The sequence below is a fragment of the Larimichthys crocea genome, chromosome XI, assembly GCF_000972845.2.
Source record: "Larimichthys crocea isolate SSNF chromosome XI, L_crocea_2.0, whole genome shotgun sequence".
Lineage (NCBI taxonomy): Eukaryota > Metazoa > Chordata > Actinopteri > Sciaenidae > Larimichthys > Larimichthys crocea.
In genome coordinates, this window is record NC_040021.1 from 11,745,414 (window position 1) to 11,767,747 (window position 22,334).

Here is a 22,334-nt window from a genome sequence, read left to right on the forward strand (position 1 = left end):
TGTGGATAATTAATCGGTGATATAACTGTAGTTTTTTAACATTTGCGTACTATAAATGAAGGCTTTATTATTTAGTAAATTCAACAGATGGATACAGTAGCTTCACAGTGTATGAATATACACATATATCTCCTCAAGCTCGAGACACAAGAGCCGGCACTTGAATTGAAAAAGCTTTCACGAGACACGAGTTGATCTCTTCAAAATCCCTGCCTGTTATCCCTTACATCATATCACAATCCAGTCGTGTCAAGTGGTTTTCTTTCCCGTCTCAAACCTATGAGTCAGAAAATCTATTGTTTGTAGATTGAAGACCTTGAATGTGACCTCAGGAAGCTTACAGTATGAAACCATATTATGATAATTCTGGAAAAGTTAGATAGTTAAAAGTTAGTTGTCTTGTGGTTTTATGCTTTGTGCACCATGAGGTTAATATTTAAGATAAATTGTGTTCTTTAAAGGACCAGGGTGCAGGATTTAGTGCATAGTTGCTGATTGCAACCCTCTCGCCTCACCCTATCCGTGAAGGAACCTATCTCAAGTCAGTGTTTGGTTTGTCCGTTCTGGGCTACTGTAGAAACATGGCGGATTCAGTGGAAGTCTCTGTGGTTTTTATCTATTATTGTAACAAAAACGTAATGATTCATATTTTCAGCTGATCATACACAAATTAAAATATACTTATGCACATTATATTTTGGCAATGTTCTTTAAAAAGAGAGAATCTGACAGACTGGACGTTTAAGGGAATATAAATTCCACCAATACATTTTTATTTCATAAATGCAACCATTTAAAGGTGCTGTTTGAGTGACAAAATACTGTAAACGTCAGGATTTTATATACCACAAACTGACTGAGGTGAGTTTTCATGTATCCATATCATTAACTAATTAATTTGTACTTTTTTTGTTTTTTTTGGTAAAACATCTTTCATGATGAGACTTGGCGAGCGTTTTTTGTGCATTACGTGCAATACTCTGCTGTATTGTGAGTCTTGGCCAGCATTTAATGCAGAAGTTGCAGACGGGTGCTGAGCAGCTTTTGTGTGAAAGTGCATTTTGTGCACCAAGTGGAAGTGATTTATGCATTTCAGTGTGTGTGTGTGTTTGTGTGTGTGTGTGAGAGAGAGAGAGAGAGAGAGACAGAGAGACTCCATTACATTAGCTGCAACTTAGTAATTGGACATTCAAAAGAAGGTTTATTTTACATTTCAGGAAATACAATTGTCAGGAAATGTACAAGATCTATTGGATGGTAAAAGATAGTGTCCTGATCTAAAAGCAGGTAAAATAGAAGAAAACATTAACAGCTTCACAGCACTGCAATCATGTTTATTTCTCCATTTGGCATCTAACTTAGAATGCACATCAAATGCTATTCTAGTACAGGCAAATGACCTGCATGCAACTTCATTTAGTGAATGCATGAAATATGTACAGACAATGTTTATGTATGAAATATGAAAAAATACAATGTTATCCAGAAAATGGTCATTTTGATATTTAGAAAAAAATTAAGACGTTGTCGTGGTGCCTCTTTTATAAATGGATTTTGGATACATGTGTTTGCTTTCTCTCCTTATTAACAATCTGCCCGCAGTGCTCAGATAATATACGTTTGTGATCAGACAATATATTAACAGCATTTGCAATGAAGAAATGTTGATTTATTTAGATGGGAGTTGTCTACAGCAGGTGAACGTGGTGTCTAATCGCACATGCCGATATCAAAAATACACTGCGTATTTAAAGTCGCGAAGCCTCCCAGAGATGATAAGTCGTACTGTGTGTTTTGTATTGCAATAACATACCAAGCACCTGGCAAATACATCAATGTTACCTGCACCATGGGTTAACATTGACTTATGTTCTATCAAACCTGCAGAATAGGTTTTTGTTAGCTAATGTGCTGTGTATGTGTGCCTGTGTGTGTGTGTGTGTGTGTGTGTGTATCCATCTGTAGTTTAGTGTTTTCCTACAAATTCTGTGTACATGCATGTGTGTCTTTTGCAAGACAGCCTTGACCAACCTTATTCACTGACCCACAGAAACTAGTCACCTTTTCAGCTTTTTTCCTCATCAGTGAGAAAGGTCGAAAATGCATTGATGGTAGAAGAAAGAGAGAGAGAGAAGAATTTAACTCCAGCTTGCTTCTGCTCAAACTTCGATGATGTTGATCGATGGCACGGAGGGATGAAACTGCAACAGGAAAGAGAAGAAAAAAAATCACGATTACTCGCCTCTAAAGCAAAGGAACAGCTTGTTTATAGAAGACACATACACTGTTAGTTCTACAATAACCTCATGTTGTATCTGGATGAAAAAATGGGAGCCATGAACCGAGCCTGTGTTAAGGCAATTTTTTCCAAATACATTAAATATGTTGGAGAATAGTTGCTGAAAACATGTGAAAAGACTTTGAACGATATATCACTGAAATGTGGTATTCAAAGTAATATCAGAAATATCAGATTTACAGTAGATTTCAATTAAAAAATCCTCAGTTTCAATTATATTTTATTGAGATGTTTTATTCAAATTGACAATAATATGGCTCTTGTCTCTATCCATACATTCACTCTCTCTTTTGCTTCCTTGAGACTTGACCTACTGTATTATTGACTCATACTAAAGAGAGTTTCTGAAGTCCTCAACAGAACTTATCTGACAGAAACTCTCCTCAACACCCAAATACCTAATGAGAGCTGGAAGGAGAGATAAGCCAACACAGTGAGAAATCCTACAACGATTGCCCCTCAGCTAATTTAAACAAGAGAACTCAATATGTCGCGATGTTAAATCCTTGCCTAAGGTCAACACTTACGGCGCAAATGACCTCGATTATGGATTGGTCATGGCCACATTACTGAGCTGTGACTGCATATACTGTATCTGTTCACTGCCATCTTAAGGTATTTCTCACACAATCAAAGCTCCACCAGTGACTCAGTTTTATCTTTTATCTTCTAAGGCATAAACAATTTTTTTTCATTCACCACTGAGCATCCCAAGATACCAACTCTGTGATATAGCACATGCAACGTATATTGTTGGAGACTGGATCCTTGGAGATTCCTGAAACATGTCATTTCCATGAGGTGCTTTATTCAATGCAAGATGTATTTTTACCCCAGTCGAATATTATTTGATGGGTATAGTTGCATCAGAATTGCAGCAGCATAGACAACAACTCTTCTCTGAAAAGGATTAAATGAATACAGTAAGAGGTCAAGATGTGCTCCAGCAAGAGTCTATATAAAGATAAATGTATGCACTAAATGTAATGGGAAAAGTTTCAGGACACTAAACATATACCAGAGAGTGGTAAGTATTTACATATAGCATGTTACTGTGAATTAAATTAGTTAAACTGTCCAAAAGACATTTAAATAGGAAGATAAATATAAAGCCAAACATTTATTTTTGTTTTCTTTTTTCACCGGTATCCATTTACTATTACTGTTTTTATATAAGAATATTTACTTTAAAGGTCCAGTGTGTAGAATTTAGGAGTATCTATTGGCAGGAATTGGATACAGTATTGATAAGTATGTTTTTATTTGTGTATAATCACCTAAAAATAAGTATCATTGTGTTTTTGTTGTCTTCAAATGAACCTTTTATATGTACAGTGAGAGCGGGTCCTCTTCCACCATCCGCCATGTTGAACCACCATTTTCTACAGTAGCCCAGAACAGACAAAACAAACACTGATCTAGATGTGACATTTTTGCTTTTTATGTGAATTTTAAGCAGAGTTTATCTTACATGCTTGGAATGAGAAAGTGAGACATGGGAGAGTTTTTATTTGGTTGCAGTATGTAACTTCTCCACTAGGTGTCTCTAAATTCTACACACTGGACCTTTTAAAGAAAACCTTTTTTCTGATGAACATTAACATTATTAGTGACTTGGTGAAAGTTGTTTCTGCGGCACGGTGCGGAACAAAAAGTAAAACATCACCTGGACACATCCAATTGACATTTTGTTGCGCATCTTTTCAGTCTACGTTTGTTCATTCAAACACAATACTAAGGTGATCGTGACATGGGCCTGCATTCATTTAGAGGAGGCGTGTGCTCACCTTGCTCCTCAGCAGCCCTCCACTGTGGTGCTCCGGCGTGCTCCTCTCGGACGACGGCTTGGCCTTCTCCTTGTTGTTGCTGGAGTCGTTGTCTTTGATGATGTCATACTGCCGGCAGAACAGGGCAATAACAGCTGCCGGGAGGTGAGGAATGGGCAACACACACACACACACATAAAAGAGGATGGGAATTCAGTCATGAGGCGGCAACTGTCACAGACATGTCAGCACTTCCTCTAACTGAACACGATGAAAGGCCATGTGGATAATGGAATTCTGCTCCCAAGGGAGACCGATGGCTGTGCCTTTATCTGAAAGCTTGGAAGACAGTAATTCTCCACAGAGTTTGCTTACTTTTTTCTCATATGCTTACAATTAAATTCCTCGCTTCAGTGAGGCTATGAATTTCTATTATAATCCTATCATTACGTATTCAGAAGCTGATATACAGTCCTGGTAATGACACCTGAGGAGTTGCAAGCAATACGCTTAGCTTAATTTACTTAATTTAATTAACTTTTTATTCATGCATCATGTAAGAGCTACACCCAAGACATTTATGGCAGGCATTACCATATTTCTACTGGGTAAATTACAGTAGCATTTGTTTTCATTTGAGGAGTAATTTGTCTGCCTTTAAATGGTTTACATTACAGTTTATTATTGTTTTAAGCACTAACCAACAGCCACTTAAGACACAGAAAGACTATATGATATAGCAGATGAGGTTACATCATACCAAACCAATTACCTAATTACTTTATAATCAAATTTTTCAGGCCTGGACCGAGCAGCGGAAAGTCACAAAGATAAGAGCTGAAAAGATGAAGATAAAAGAAAAAAACAAATAAATCCAGAATTATGAACTTGAAGCCTCACAAAACAAGTTAAATCTTGTTTTTAAGCTGGCTGCAAATGAGCCACTCCATTATCATTATGAATACGCCACATGATGTGTTTTATTCCTTCACTCCCACTCTTCGCAGCCTGCCGTGTTACTTTGGTTTCTCTCATTAGTATTATTTAACATCTCACTCTGGTGCTCGGAGGCGGGAAAGCCTTCTCCTGGCAGCCTGTCAGATGTGCCACTTCTCATTGCGCCTTAACGCTTCATTAATCAGCCCACTTCCTCAAAGGAGTAGAAAATCATACTGCGATGGAGAGCTCACATCCAGAGAGTGCTCGGAAAACTGTGATGTTGGTCTGACATCGCTGTTATGAAAAAGCCTGAAAGTGACGGGATGTTCAGATATCTTACATTTATTTGTTCTTTTTTTGTGTGTGTGTGCATGTGTTACTTCAGTTTTTCAGCTGACTTTAGACTCTTTCGAACTTCCACTTACTAGGTATCCTGTGGTCATGTGCTGTATTTCTGTTTATTAGCGGCTTATTGATGATGTGTCAATAAATTGATAATCTATAGTATGAAACCTCTCGCAGATGTGCACCATTAGTCTCCATCATTGGGCTGAAATGTTGACAATTTGCAGATCCATTAGAAAAGTCCAATTAGCTTTCAGCTTATTAAGCAAGATTTGAATGTAATTTCATTATTGATAACAACAGCTCCATAACATCTGATTTATAGATATAGATTTATAGAATTAACCCATTGATAACCTCAAAGAAAATCTAAGACACATGCATACTGTTTGACCCTGAAAGACGAGGAGCATATGGGCACATTAATACATTCTTTCTGATTAAATATTTGTAAAAAATATGGTTGACAGTGGCCTGGCAATTAAACAACTGTAATTGGACTTTGATTTCAATTTTGCATAACTGATAATATAAAATTTCAAAATAATATGAAATATGTAAAGCAAAGACAAAAAATAAAATAAAAATCTGAATAGGCAAATGTGAAATAACCACATCTGTCCTAATTTCCGTAGAAAATACTGTGTTTGTGTAGCCGATTGAGTTTTAATTATTAATATACAAAAACCTACCTGCCCACATGACCAAGACCACCACGATTATGATCATCTCTCCTGTTTGTAGATGCCGGGACTTGTCCAGGCCTTGCACAGTGGGGTCATCTAGGAGAGAGAACAGATAGGACAGTTGTTGTACCGTAAATATGGACTCCACATAAAATACTGAATACAAAGTACTAAATATTGGTTATATATTATATGGAGTATGAGAGATTACAATGCAATCCAAGATACAACATTACCAGCAACAGACTAAAACATGGCTATAGAGTTGAAGTAACCCATTTGTCTTGTTCATCATGTAAAAGCCGAACAATATCTGCTGCTTGCAGAGCTATTTTATTGGTTTATCTGATAATGTAAGATGTTCAATTTATATTCTGTCAGTGAGGTTTGACGCAAATGGACACTGCTATATCTCTCATGGCTGTTATGCCATTTAACAAAAAGTAGTAGTGGTCAGAAAATGTGCTGGGCATTACCACATATCAATCTGTAGCATTAATCCTCCTTTAAGTGGATTGACTATGGGGCTATTTCCACTCTCCAAACTATCTCTTTACTCGCATGGATGGAACTCTTCCAGGGCACCACTCTTCCCAATTGCCTCTTTTAGTGAATCAAGTTGTCAAGAATCTGGCCCCCAAATGGCAGACTGTCAGCTCTCTTCACACAGCTATTACTATTAGTGATACTACTACGTTTTTCCGTCATGGTAGCAGTGTGTGGGTGAAGAGATGAAAGGGGTGTGCACTGTGTCACAATGGAAATTTAAAGTCACAGAAAATTCCCTGATGCTAATTTATTAATATGTACTGTATGTGTCAAGTTAACAAGGTATTTTCATCACTTGTTGTAGAGATTTGGGAAGTACAAACTCGAGCAAAGCATTGCAAGGCAAGCAACCAAGACTCACAGCATTTCAAATATACATACATTTTACATAAATCATTTAGCTTGTCAAATGTTTGTCTTTAGATCTGACTGGAAAAAATTAACCCCCAGAAGTGTGGGATCTACTTGACAGCATTATCTCGCTAAGCCACGGTGGAGGGATACTTCATGGTAGTAGCATGTAGGTTTGTTGCCGGGACAGAATACTGGCAATAAACCTACACACGACTACCAGGAGGAATATATTCATTTGACTCAGCTAACTCATACCGCTGAAGTTTCAATTTAACTTTGACTGAACACGGAACGAGGACTGTAGACTTCTTTTTTATCTCTTACAGTTCTGTTGCTCAGTATCACTTCACAGCCAGTATGAAGAGGAGGAATTAATAAACCGACCAACTCTTTCAACCTACATACTGTGGATTTGAAATCCTGGATCCTAAGATTCACATGCTGGATTCACCATTTCACAGTCGTCTCTTGAGTTGATACCAGGCTGCACATAACACTTAAATGCCAGATCAGTGCTCAGGTCAGTGCTCCTGCGAGTTCCTCTCCAGTTTATTATTCCCACATGTCCTCTATCTGTCTGAACCCAACACACTCAATAATAAACTAGTTCTTCTGCATGAAAAGTTCTGCAGATTTAGTTCTGTGCACAAAGAAACTACTGGTCCAAGTGTTAGGATGGCAGTACATCAAGGGCTTTTCAGTAAACTTTTGTGTTCTGCAAGACTTTCCAACTGAACCTCTTGTTCTCGTTTACACTTTTCTGGTTGATCTAATGACCTAACTTAACTTGAAAAAGTGCTTTGGGATGTGCAGACTTTGCACCATGCTTAAATACAGTATGTATATGTTCATGTTTTCATACCACAAGTGAATAGGATTTCCCGATGACCTAAATAACCTGCTGCGGTATCATCCATATTTCATGTGATATGCTGTGTGATGTTCTTCTTGTTCAGATTGCGGTGCGTTCGGTGCACCAAAGAGTTTGTGCTCAGATAATTAGTCGACCTTCCTTCTGCTCACCCCGAATCCCATGATGTTTTTTTGTGGCTGTGAACTGTGTCGGGAAACTGTGTAACAACACACCAGGGGCCCTGTATTGGTGTCACAAAGATGCATCATGTGATTTATTCTTGCATTATGTCTCCTTGAGCTTTTTAGGTTTCATTAGACTGTAAGACATTTTAAACTGGTTCAACTTAAAAACAGAGACAGAGAGAGAAACAGTAAAGAGAGTTAACTAAATTACAGTTCAATAATTAATTTAAAGAGGTCTCAAAAGTTGTGAAAATGTAAAAACCATTACATTACAGCATTCATTTTACTGAACTTGAGAAAAAGAGTTCAATGAATTGCTTCTGTGATAACTACTAATATTAAACAAACCTCAGATTACTTGTACTTTACATTTTCTAAGTTTTAAGAGTCAGATTTTCACTCTACACAAAGAAATTACATCACTTGTGCTTAAGATTTTATACAAAAACAACAAAAGACTACTGCCTTGGACTTAAATGAATTCAATTCTACCATGTACCTTCAACAAAAAAACAATAAATCGTCACAGTTAAAAAGCTGATTAATATTTGCAGATCATTATTTTTTTGTTAATCTTCCAATCAATTCATAAGCTAACTGTATCAGTTCAGTTCTTCTTCATTTACCCACTTTTAGACAATAAGCATGCCATTAATTGTATATAAAACATTAACTAAAGATGTGAAGTTGTGTACCAGTCAAAAGAATATTTGGCAGGGAGCGAACAGAGTTGTTAATAAGGCCGCCCTGGTGTAGCTTCTGACTCAGCAAAGACAACTTGGCATCTCTTTGAAGAATCGCACAGTAATTGTGTCTGAGGGGACCACCTACCCGGTTAGATTTGACTGCTCAAGGCATTCATCCTTTGAAAACATTCTCTCTTTGCTCTCTTGTATGAAGCAGGTTGACAGCTTAGTGGCAGCAACATTTTTAGCTGGTTCATGTCTTTTGTTTGGGAATGATTTATATAACATATTTGGAGATTTTTGGTTTGAATGTGACTAAAGGATGTTAAATTTTCTTACTATTGTCACAGAGCTCTGATGAATCTTGTTATCATCATTGTAAATCATTGTAAATTCTTTGTAGTTCAAATAGTCCCTTCACTATACTGAAATTATACCTCTGAAATTAATTATATTTGAGTTACATGTACATAAATAGATACTGCTACTGAACCCTGCTCCTCAGACCACAGCACATACCTCACTCTTGAAGGGCAGGCAAACCACATAAATATATGTACTCTGATTAAAAGCTTTCCATGGAACTAATGGAATTGAAATAGACTTTGGAAAAGCATATTGATCCTGTGGAAAAAAAATCCACAGTAGCCTGTTTGAATTCAAATTCAGCAGCAACACATGGTGTGTTTCTTGCCAGGAAATGCTTAATATGAAATAGATAGATCCTGAATCTGCCCGGGCCAGGTGTACATCCAGTGGTATAGGCACTAATATGTAATCATATTATCAAAGATAATTGCATTGAGCAAAAGAAAATAAAAGTGTCATTGATTCATGGGTATCATAGCTCTGTCTCTGGGGATGCTTGGTATGTACAGCAAATCAATTTAGTTTCAATAGGAGGCACTTGGCTGTGACAGAGGATCTCTGAAATGGCTCTGTGATGTTGGAGCCAGACTAGATTAAAAAGGCTTTTAAGGAACGGTGGTCAGCAGCACGATGCTGAACAAAAAATGTCACATTAAATTATGGTGCATTAGGGTTCATGAAGAATACATATGTTGTTATTTAGGAGCAAATATTGTAAACATCCTTTCAGAGCAAACAGAAGCTTGTTAAGCCAACACAAATTAATTTGTAGCGGATCTGGGAATTCATTTTGTGTCTTTAAGGAGTTTCTCAAAGGAGTACTGTATGCTTACAAAGGTTTCTCATGTTGTTGACCATCAGTGAATCCTAATCTTGTGTTCATTCATGTATATTTAATCAGTTTGTGGTGCAATGGATGAAAGTGCATAGGAAGCAACAAAAAGCGGCAATTTCTTCCCATTAAGTGTGATCCAACCAGCTTTTATGCAACCCACAGTTTACAATAGTACCATTGCTAGTACTTTATCTTTGGAACAGTTTGAATCAGTTTATACAAGATTGAAAAAACAAATAAAACATATATAACACTTCAAACATACAGGTTTGTACCCTACTCAAGACTCACCTGAATCAGTCTACATATAGTAGTGAAGTTGATACAAGTGTAAATAAACTGAACATTTTTAGGATATGTAGCCTGAGGTACTATCTGTACCGTTAATGAGGTTACTGTGTTTGTCTCTGTAGTCATTCAGTCTGGGTCCTTATCTTAAACAGGAATAAAAAATAACAATATCATTAGGTTATCTATGAAAGGAGTATTAGTCACAGCTGCTATAGTATGTGTGGGTTTTTCCCAGGTGCATTGTATCACTCACACACAGTTTACAATAAATTTGCCAACAATATCAGAGTCAAAATACAAAAAGACAACAGAGCCAAGCATGAAAAGTGAAGCAGAGCTATAAACTTGACAAGAATTACACAAAGAAACTTGATGCGATTGGGCTTTAAAACTGGAGCATGAGAAGTCAGCAGTGCTGGCTTGAGATTTATGGAAAGCTGACACTGATTGCTTCTATACTTACAAATACAAACTCCCACAAATGAAGCTCATCCACTGAATGGGTTGTTTTTCTGACCCACTTGGATTACTCAGGGGGCTACAAATCCTGATTAATGTTGCATAGTGAATCTTTTCTAAGAGTCTTGAAAAAGTCGTAAGGCATTGACCACTGACTGGAAGTCTTTTCATGTTCAGCACTTTGTTCAGATATTGATACTAGTTAGCTTCCCAAAACCCACTGCTTTTAACTTCAAAAATAAGTACAGAGAATCACTTCCTGAGTGTTTGATGTGAAGCAGCAAGAATAGTGAGTGTGATGCCAGTGCCTGTATTAGCTTAATGGAGAGCACAGAGGCTTGTGTGTTGAACTTGAGCCTGAATTTGTTTCTTTCTCTTTGCCAGCTTAACTAATGGTACCGAACCTGAGTCAGCTGAATAGAAACATTTATGACCCACTTGTATCAGCACTTTCTATTCCCAACCCAAACCAGACCGTAAGATAACAGAGAGAAAAAATGTTTGTGTCACGCCTGGGTCTAGACCAATGTCAAATGCAATCTGTCGTTATTTTAAGAGTTAACTAGGCTTATCCCATAATTGTGGCTGAACTAATGCAGAGAAAGGAGTTTATTCTGAAATATAGACTCTGCCCAAATGCTTATAATAGAAAGAAAATACCTTTTTCCCCACTCTTTCATCATCTGCGCTGTAAGAAATTGAGAGCCACTGAACTTATTCTCTATTGGTCACGGTCACTTCATATTTCCTCCAGCCCATGAGCCGAGCCCAGACACTGAATCCAAAGTGTTTTAGAGTGTGTGTCAGAATCCTGATTAGGCACCTGGAGTGATATAGAGTTGCATAAATTCAGAGGAGCTTTCTTGCAGCCACGCTTGAAGAATCTCTCAATAATGAATTGGTGTCTAGGAGAAAATAAACCTGCATGAAGCACACAGAACCCCCTCGAGGGACGTTGTGAGAGGAGGCTTCAGGTTACTTGCACTTGTGTTGGCAGTAGCCTTTACTGTACCTCATTTTCAATGTCAGGGTGCTTAAAAGCATTCAATAGCCAGAAACGGCTTTAGCGCAACAGCAGGAAAAGCATCTGTAATGGGTTGCTCCTGTCTGTGCCTCGGGGAAAAATGCCTGTGGTTGTACCATGTACTGTAGAATTAAAAGCAAAGCATTATGTTACGTAACAGAGTGAGAATAAACACTTTAAAACTTGTTGACTTGAAGACAGATTTTGTTCAGAATACTGTGAAATTACTGTGAATAGTAATTATGCTAATATTAACAAATGCCACAAAGACACTAAAACAAACAACAAAATGTATCATTCTAGCAAGTGTTGCATATATAGTATATATAGCTCTGTGCCATAGAACTATATTATCATGAAAAAAAAAAACAAGTCAAATATGTTTTTCCTTTTTTCAGTTTAATAGAGGAATGTGTCACCCAGTGCAGCCCTGTGTTTTTTCTCTGTTTCTAGCTAGCAGTCTACCACTTTGGTACAGAAATTCATGGTCCCCAGAGGGTGAATCCCAAATCTTTATTTGCCCAAAACTTTGGGTTAAGACCAAATGCTTTCAGAGCAATGACATTCCCATCAGCCTCAGCTTTACTTTGTGTTTTGTGGTGATTCTAAAATGTTAGCATTGATAACACACTAAACTAAGATGAAGAAGCTGGTAAATATTTCCTTCTCAACATTACTGTTAGCATTGTATTCAGCTCAAAGCGCCACAGAGTACGACCTCACATAGCAGCTAACATGGCTGTAGGCTGCTACTGTATTTTCGTTATGGGTTTTTGAACAATGTCGGAGTTAAATACTGTATCTGTGGCTATACAAACACTTGTTAACAGGATACTGAAGGTTGATTGTTGGTTTTTGTATTTTCATGATGATAATAAAAAGATAATGCCAGCCTTGCCCTTTTTAATTTTAAAAGAATTTGACAAAACATAAGGCCTTATTCTTTGAATCATACTCGTTTGTAGTCCCTGAACGCAGACAGAGACATAAAAATTATCAGCACTCAGAGGAGCTTACCTTGATTGGAGCTGTTGGAGGGGAAGCGGTCTGTCTTTTTGAGGGTGCGAAAATGGACCTTTTTGCTGGCTTGGCTTTCCCCATAGAGGCCAATTGACTGGACTTGGATGATGTAGTCTGTCTCCTCCTCCAGGTCCCAGAGAACACAAGAGCGGCTGGTGGTGTTGACTTCCCGAATGAATCGTTGCATGTGTCCCTCCTGTCTCTGGGGATTGGAACAAGGATAAAAACAACACATGAATGGATTGATCTTTTGGGTAGATACAATAATCAATACAGTGGGCAGTTGAGGTGCAATCAAGGTGACCACATGGAACACCAGCCCTGCAAATGTGTCCCTTTGGAAGACACTACCCTTTATAAAAAGTCTTGTTGCTTGTAATTTCTTTACAGGGCAGTAATATAGTATCCTCATTGTCATAAAAAAACTTAAAAAACCCCAAAACAATCAGAACCTCTATATGGGCTCTAACAATGTGAGACGGAGGTGACCAACCAGAGAATATTCAAGGTGCTTGAGAACGACATGCTGAGTACTTTATTATCTTAACAGTTGGTACTTCATTTTTGCCATATGGAGTCATGACTGGAAATTGAAGCGGTGGAGTCAATATTATGATTAATTTAGACTGCAAGTGCCTTCAGTCACAAGCCTCCGAAGTCTCAGACTTTGTCTTTGACCTTGCAGAGTGTTATTAGCTCAATCAAGACCTGTGAGAATTATTCCTCCTACTTGCATGCATGCTCTTCTTAAACCGCTCTTAAACCCATCTGCACTTCAAGTGGCTTCTGGGTATGTCTACTTCTTATGTGTTTTTTATGGCCCTGCTTGACTGAGAGATCTGATTTACTCTCTGTGAACAATACATAACGTAATGATTAAACCGCCACATACACTCAAGGCAGTTACCAAATTTGTTCAAGTTCAGATGCACACCATGATGATGCACCCTAAGGAGAGGCGTTTGTGTGAGTGAATCGCAAAGTTAAATGGATGCATATTGTTTTTGCGCCGCATAAAGCATAAACATAATTACAGATGCATGTGGCATTCTGTCATACATTGTTAGCATTCATTGCTTTCCCTATTTTAAGCCTTTGAAATCTCTTCATGCTAAAAAATGCAGGTTGGCAGCTCCACATATTTGTGTGCATTCTGCCGTACCGTTGTTTTGTCTTGACAAATCCACCATGCCAAGTTTTATTCTGAAGGCAAGATTTAGTCGGCCTTTCTAAGCAAAGCTTTAAGGGCTTCCTGAAAATATACATCCAGGCGAAAACACATCTTTATTCCGCCAGGATTTTATTCACATGTGCTACTACTTACTCAGTATGCTGGACACACTCGTGACATAGTGGGGTGTTTGCTGAGCTCACGAAAGCTTGTCTATGGACTTCAGTCAGTGAATAGATTATCATTTCATTGTTTTTTTATGTGGGATGGTTTTATTCCAATATGTTTCACAGGTTGTCAAGAACTGTGACATGGCTGAAAATGGATTCCAGGTGCACTTTTTCATTCTACCTACTGGCTCAGTGGTGTGCCAACAACATTTCAGCAGGACATGGTGAGGGCTCAATGCCAAACCACAAATAGCTCCAGCCAAAAATAAAACAAATGTCATTTTCTCTGTTTGTGGGTATTCTCCTAACCTAACGACAGCCTCCCTGATTTACATTAAAACTTTAGGGACTTACCTGTTGTGAGATAGAGAAGCCAATTATTATATCTCCCTCTGGAACCTCCCAGGATACAGTTGCAGAGTCAGCTCGCAGGTGCATGACGGACACATTGACAGGAGCTGGTGGCCGGTCTAGAGGAAAGGAAATAGATACAGAAGGGTCTGTTAATCCTCCATATATCACATAGCCCATGCCATCTGTGTCCACACTGCACCTGGAAAGTCTCAAGCATTGCATTGGCACTCAACAACAACCCACAGGTGTTTGTTTTGAATCAAAAGTGAATAACCGAGTCTTAACGTCAAAGTTCATGCAGCACTAAGGGACACCAGATGTAAGGTGTAAGGTGTTTGGTGTCATGTGATCAAGCAGTGGAATACACTGAAAATTACATTTTTATTGGCTACCTGTGTTCAGCTTTCTGTAGTTATGTAGCACCTGGGTAATGATTTTGGAGTTTATTTTGTTTTCAAAATAAACAACTAAGTTAACTCTTTAACTCACTGTATGTATTGTTTGCATTTTATTAGAAACCTACAGAATTACTAAAAATCACATATTTATACATCTTTCACTTTGTCCTTCTTTTTTCTAACCAGCCTTGTCTGTCAAACTGACTGCCCTTTTAAAAAGTAACCACAGTGTCTACTTCATGTCCACCTCTATCGGACAGGGTCATGTTTCTTCACCCAGTCACTTCACGGTCATCTATCATGATTTTGGTGCTGGTGGACACGTTGATTGCGTAGCGGGACAAAAGCCTGGGAAAGCAAAAGCCAGGAGAAACAGAGGGTGACAGATCTAATAGAGGGCCTTGTACAGCTTCACAGTCTCCAAGCAAACGCTCGGGTCAGATGGATAGGTAAGATGGGATTGGCCGGGCAGATGGGGACCTGGAGGCCAATCCTCAGGGCTTTTGTCGTCGATGCAGGTCTAATGGACTTTGTGTGTTTTCACAGAAAGTGACTGTTGATGATGTTGAGAGGGTCAAGGGAGTGGAAATGTCTTGAGCTTGTCAGATATGAGAAAAATAACAGCAGAAAGAATAACTTCTGATGGGAGAAGACAATAGATATAAGCAGACACTTTGTCTAATGAGATGTGACTACACAACTGCTCTTTAAGTACCAGTAATAAGATTTCTACTTACAGCCTTCTCTAGCGGTCCACTACAAAGTGAGGATTAATTGACAGTTGTACAGTCAGTTTGTATTTCAAAGGCTTTTATTAACTTAAAGAGCATGGGCGTAACAACCCATAACACAGTTGAGATGAAAGCCAAAGACGTATGCTGTACAAGGACAATATTTCAACAGAAAAGTGCACTTAGGAGAGAAAGATGAAAGACAAAATGATGGAATTGGGAGTTATTCGAATGATTTGTGGTTTTCTATATCAGTCTCTCTCACGTCCCTCTCGTCTTATCTCCCCATGTCTCCCCTTTTATCTCTCCCTCTCTTACTGTCTCTATCACCTCTTGCACTTCTGCCTGTTTTTATCTCGGAGACGATCAATGATGGCCACTATGTTCGGCGAGAAAAGGTGACATTGAGGCAGATCTCAAGACCCTCGGGTCAGACGAGACAGTGTCGCTATCTCAGCCCTTCAGGGGAGGTCAAGGTCAGACACTAGGCACGGCGCTCGGTTCCTTTTGCCTCATGACACGCTCAAGAGATTGGTTTTGCAGAGGGGAACGAATGAGACGAACAAGAAGCCAGACTAATGCTTAGCCTGCGATACAGAGCACATGAGGAAATTAATGATCCAACGTCAGAAAGAGCAAGGACGAAAGGGGCTCTTCTATTGGTATCACCAGTATCAAGAGGTGAAGAGGTTATGTGTCTCATTTTATCCATTTAATGAGAAGCTTATTTCTGGAAGCAGGTGCTGTAATGTGTTAAAATAGACGTACAGTAGGTTAAGAGGGAGGGCAATTCACACATAGTATATAATGTCCTTGATCATAGGAGTGTGACAGTGAATGAGTCATACATATGTCTATAATATTGGTTTCTGTGTCCTTGTTCCTTGGCAGTGTCTTAATTAATTGTGTGTCATGAACATTTGATCTTATACATTTAATCTATTATCAGTAAACTTACATTGCAACATCCTGGGATAACACAGTAATTGGCACAACAAATCCCTCCTCATATTTCTAAAGCAAACACTATCAAGCCACTATCAGCGTGGCCAGTTGCCGTCAGCACATGTTGTACAGTGCGCACACTCTTCAGAATCAGGTGCGACATTTATCTAAGACAGGACACATTCATTTTCTCTTGAAGCTCATTGTCCTTTGGGTAATGGGGGTTACAGACAGCCGTGCATGCGCAATAGCACGCAGTAACCATGATGCATTGTCTGCGGGTCATTTACTGGTGATGGAGCGAGTGACGGTTTAAATGAAGCAAGCCATGAATCATCACTAATGTATAAGTGCCCTTTTCCTATATGATGTTGTTTCCTTTGCACATGGTCGAGCAGGACAAGTACATTTTCAACTAAGTATCTGGATAAGGTGACTTTTTGGACTGTAAAACTACAAACAAATATCTCTATTATTTCTGCTCATCAGCAGACAACAGAAAGCTTCATTTGTGGAGTCCAATAGTCCAGTTCTCTTCCTGATGTTCCCTCTCAGCCTGTTTGATGTTCTCTTCTGCAGTATTAAGTGTCATTGCAGATACTTCAATATTTGTTGACGGCCACGTGTCCTGAGTAAGCCCCACTCCACAGACTGAGTTATGTAAGATCTGAAATCAAACAGCAACAGGTCACAGCGGCCGAGGCGTGTGTCAGTGCAAACAAATGGTAAGACCCTCTTGGGATGTGGGCGCGCTGCCAGGTTGAATCATAGCGTGTATAGCCAAAGCCCTGCGCATTAGCTATTCCCCATCAGACTAGAGTGCACAGAGAGATAGTGAAAGTGCAGGTGGATCTCTGAATGGCTGACAAGCCACATGGAGAGGAGCCCAGTTTGAATTTGGTATTTTGCCCTCTATATTTGCTTACGAAGCACAACCGTACAATATATCCTGATTTATGCATAGCTTGTTTATTGGTTACTGTATAGTCACAGCATGAGAGATGAAATCTTTTTTTTTTTTATGGTCACAAAATAAGAGACGGCAGTCTGCTCTGACCACCATAGATAACCATAACACATAGGCTAAACATAAATAGAAAAATGAGATGTGAGTAGAAAAGATTGGAGATTACATCAGCTGTCAGATTTACCAGGAATACCAGGAACACAATTTGACAGGTGGAAATGTGTAGCCAATGCAAAATGCAGCATAACTGATTTCATTGAAGCTATCAAATATAAATGTCACCTCTCCACCTAGAGAGCTCCAATTCTGGTTACTGTCTAAAGGGCCTGAAGTCTCCTAACTATTTATGGATAGATACTGTACCTGGATGCCAAGTGGACATTGTAATTCTATATATTTTCTTTTAGAAAGAGCTGGTGACCTTTTGTAATAGTGTCAGAAATCCTCCACAGATTAACCTCGTCTTTTGACTTCTTTAGACATTTTTAACCCAGTTCTTTCTTCTGAATGATTATGCTCTCATCTACAGTGACATTTGCTCTATGACTGAAAAAGCTTCTGTTTTATTGTACAAACCATATCTGGTCTGACATGATGATGAGTACTTTCTCATTGTTTGGTAGTTTTTTTGTTATTAATGTCCCAAATGATTGATTACTCCATTGAAAACACAAAAAGTGCATAATTCATATCGCTTCAAACACACTTAAAAGGCAGAACACTATTTTATGAAGGCTGTCGACTCCCTGTATTATCTATCACATTTCAGTCTCAATTACCTCTAAGCTGGTGACAGCTTGAAGGGCTCCTTGTAATGTAATCCTTCTCTAATACATGTAATTCCTTGGTTCCCTGTAAGATAAAATATTCACTGACATCTTATAAATGAAAGCAATAACTCATAATAGGTGCCTTGAATTTTGATGTGTTGCCCAGTCAATCTTTGAACAGCTTCATCTGGATGTGCTTCAAGCACAGTCGTGGGAAGTCTAAATGTTCTCCTCTGCACAGCAGGAGGTTGTCACACAGCTGCTCGCAGGCCTCTGTGTTGCAAGTCGTCTGGTTACGGAGCTCTTAAGCAATGTCATGCTGGTTTAACTCGGCCACAGCACTCTCAGCCCCAATATTACCTTTGAAGACCATTTATTTGTTTCATCTCTAAACTCCACACCCTTCTGAAAGCCTGCCTTTCGTTCACCTTGCCATGTGGAAGCAGTGACTTCATGTGCTTAAATCTCTATCACACTATAGTGTATATGTAGTGCAGCAACAACAGTATGAAGAAGAACTGAGAAGAAGTGCTGCTGGGTCTTAATGGTCACATACACATCACAGTCGAGTGTTCTTAGGATACTTGATTTGAATTATTGCCATGTAAAATCATTTTGCAAGTTTACCTTTGACTGATTTCGAATAAAACTTGCGTTTGAATTTTTTATTGAGACCATACTTTAACCATGCCAATAAAAACAGTATAAAGTAGTTTTGTAAATGGATATAGATGGATGGTCCAACCAGGCATGGCTAATCCCTGTGCTTTTTTCTATACATTTCGGAGCCTTTCTGCGGTACGAGCACTTACTATCTCTTCCTCTATGAACACTTTGTCTTCTTTCTCACAGACTCAGAGGCTGTGAAACAGCAGTGGGACCAGATGGGACCGAGTGCCAGTCTAAGGTTAATGTAATCACCGGCCAAAACCTGAGGCTTATCCAGCCGCGAGCTATCATTACTTCATCATCTGAAAACTATAAAGGCTAGCATGCAGTGACGTGCAGGAGCAGATTTTAAGTTGTTTATTTATAGTCAGAGTTTGTAGCATTAATATTATTAGCTATTACTGGTTCTACAGATGCTAAAACAAGACACACTATCAAGTGTGAGCTACCGCATGACACCTAGAACACGAATATAAAATACTAGGATGAAGTTTTTTTTCCCACTGTGTTTTTGTAAAATGTCCGCCATGTGACAGCAGATGAAATTATGGCAACATGAGCAAACATTGGCCCTCACTCGGATGGATTCAGCTCTGATCCGAGGTTTAAGTACGGCAGATTGCCAATTTGAAGAATGATATGTACCCGGCCATCCAAATCACTCCAATAAATTCTAATTCACATTTGCTTAGTGCATAAAGCTTTGGTTAGGCATCATGTGGGATGTATTATTATTCCTGCATGCTTGTTTTCACACTGAATGCAGTCGTGACTTCAATATTTAGACAAAATGCCATTTCTGCAGGTTTTTTTACAACGGTGTCATTTTTTCCCATCTGAATTTAAAGGCCGTGTCGATTATTGTGAAATCGTGGCTCGTGTTGAAAAGCATGCCTAACAGATGAGTGAAGAGCTTTTCAGTAGGTGAGATGAAAGAAAAACAGGCTCTATTATATGCCAGCATTCACCATCCTCTGTTGCACAACATTAGCTTCACTTTCAAAATATTGAAGCAAATCCCATTAATTGCATTGTCTGTGAAGGACTTCACTGAAACGCTCTCCTTTCCTGCTTTGTTGGATTGTTGAAATTTTCATGCACAACCTCACCATGAACCAAGAAGCTTACAATTAATTAATTAGACCTTCCTCTGAATGACGTGCCACTGTAAATCCCACAGTCTCAAAGCATAAATGCAGCTTGGCGGTAATGAATTTTGAATAATTGGATTTTGGTTTACTTTGAAGCCCATTGCAACAGCCAACTTAATATTTCATGAGTGTCATCTTCAATATTCTAAACAGTAGCTTCCCCTACTCTCGACAGCCTGCGTGCAGAACTCCACCAAGATCAGAGATGCTCTTGGGTTTCACATGTCAGCACAGAATATGACAAAAGCTCTGAATATCTGTATCAGGAACACGGTGCACACACCCACAGAAACAGCAAAGTGCCAATCTGATTCTCTCAAGGCGCTATCGCATGCAGGACTCAGTTCCCTTGAGAGGCGAGGGAGGAAGTGATAAAGGTAGACAGGTAGATGAAGAGACAGAGATACTGTAGATGCATGCATGCAGACACAGATAGAGAAGATTTCTGTTAGAGAAGTGGGAAAGTTTGTCTGTAATGGAAAGAATGCAGAACATAATTATGTTGTGTGTGTGTGTGTGTGTGTGTATACACTCTTTATATAGTTCAAACCACAGATGATCTCACTCAAGCTTGATCTCACTGAAGGCAGCGTAGGCTCTGCAACCGGTGTTTCTGTGTCCTATTATTTTGGAAGATTTCAACCCACCAATGAGAAGTTTTTTTTGAGATAAAGTATATTTCAAGTGAGCAGGCACGGTGGTAAAAGGCTGGAGGTGGTTGCTGTACAGATTCTCTCCTCGGGGAAATTATTTGCAGGTTTCTTTCTGCAAACTGTATTTTATTAGAGGGCAAAGGTTATCTGAAATCAAGTGTAAAACACAAAGGATATTTTTTTTAAATAGACACCATGTCTTGTTTTCATGAAGTCAAAGAAAGTAAAGACACCTCATCTTTAAGACCTAAACGTGCTTGCAATCTGCTCTATATCCGTTTAAACAGGTGACAGTGGATAAACTGGTGTTATGATCCACACGCTGAGCATTAAAACAACATCGTAGATCTTTGACGTGTGTGAATAAACGAGCATGGCATTGAAAAGCGTCATCGGGCTCAGATTGAAAGCAGTGACTTGTTAACGTCTTGTAATACTTACATAAAGCTAATGGCGCATTTTACAGGGCTGCAAAGTGCACAATAATTGCATTGACTCCACTGTTATAGAGGCTTGTACTTACTTGCTCCTACCAAGAACATGTCGCTGCCAAAAAGCAACAGGACCACGGAGTTGACCAAAACAAGCAGACGAGCCATGTCTCGGTGGATATCGTCGCTCCTCTCAGATAATAATAATAATAATAATAATTAAGAAAAAAAAGGCGCAGATGTCCTAATGCTTGAAGGGCAACTCAATCACAGCAGTTCATATTTTTGAACATGTTGGAATTCCTTTTATGAATGAATGTGTGTGTGTGTGTGTGAGTGAATGAATGAATGGACGCTTACTGGCTGGCTCGAGCTGGTTCAGTAAATAGATAACCAGTGAAAGTACGTAACAAATTCAGATTCAGTCTTCAGAAACATTTTGTGGAGCCGAGACGGATTCTTCATTTAAATCCACAAGTCCTTCGTCCACGTTCTCGCGCAGACTGAACGAGCTGGCTGAAACTGTTGACTTCCCATATCGTCCCCGGGTTCACACACACACACACACGTGAGCTCAGGTATGAAGAGGTCGTTGTGAAGATGACGCTCTCCTGCACGGACTGAAGGGTAGAGGAGGTGGAGAGGGTGGAGAGAGAGAGAGAGAGAGAGAGAGAGAGAGAGAAGGGGGGGTACGCCGTCAGCACCAAGGGCAGCGCCTTTAAGTTTTCACCCTGCGCTCGCGCTCCTGTTCACCCCCCCATAGATCTGAATGTTGTTTATTGACGCACGCGGGGTTGGTCATCCTGCGGTAGTAGCCTCTCGTGCACAGGTAGCCTATATAACGCCTCTCACGCGCAGCATGCCATGATTAATCTCCCACGTGCCGTTAGAGGAGCAGCTATGCGGACAGCCACCACTCACACTGTAGCTCTCCAGCTGCTTTAATATTTCATTAGCAGTGCCATAAGCTAATATTTATATATATATATATATGTGTGTGTGTGTGTGTGTGTGTGTGTATATATATATATGTGTATGTGTATGTGTATATATATATATATATAATATATATATATAATATATATATATATATATATATATATATATTAACTACATTCTTTATATATATATATATATATATAATAATATATATATATATATTATATATATATATATAATATATAATACCCTGTGAATTTATCTATCATGTTTGTGTTGAATGTGTATAAGCTTCCACTCATTCACCAAACTTGAAATGTCATAA

At 38.9% G+C, this 22,334-nt stretch overlaps 2 protein-coding genes across 4 annotated transcripts in view; one reads left to right on the plus strand and one right to left on the minus strand.

Annotated features, from left to right (window-relative positions):
* The window catches only part of si:dkey-71h2.2 (low density lipoprotein receptor adapter protein 1), a 78,378-nt gene that overhangs the window by 47,482 nt on the left and 8,562 nt on the right, over nucleotides 1-22,334 (plus strand). The gene's annotated exons all lie outside the window — the stretch shown is intronic.
* Nucleotides 1,179-21,954, minus strand: fndc4a (fibronectin type III domain containing 4a). 2 transcript variants are annotated; one of them, XM_019268573.2, is made up of 6 exons: nucleotides 21,431-21,954; nucleotides 14,356-14,471; nucleotides 12,658-12,862; nucleotides 6,042-6,131; nucleotides 4,087-4,220; nucleotides 1,179-2,201 (listed from the first exon to the last, which is right to left on the minus strand). In XM_019268573.2, the coding sequence occupies exons 2-6, from the start codon at nucleotides 14,437-14,439 to the stop codon at nucleotides 2,160-2,162; spliced, it is 555 nt and encodes a 184-aa protein (XP_019124118.1). In that variant the 5' UTR covers nucleotides 14,440-14,471; nucleotides 21,431-21,954; the 3' UTR covers nucleotides 1,179-2,159. The 2 variants fall into 2 exon arrangements, with proteins under 2 accessions (XP_019124118.1, XP_019124117.1); XM_019268572.2 differs by having other exon boundaries at nucleotides 21,163-21,954.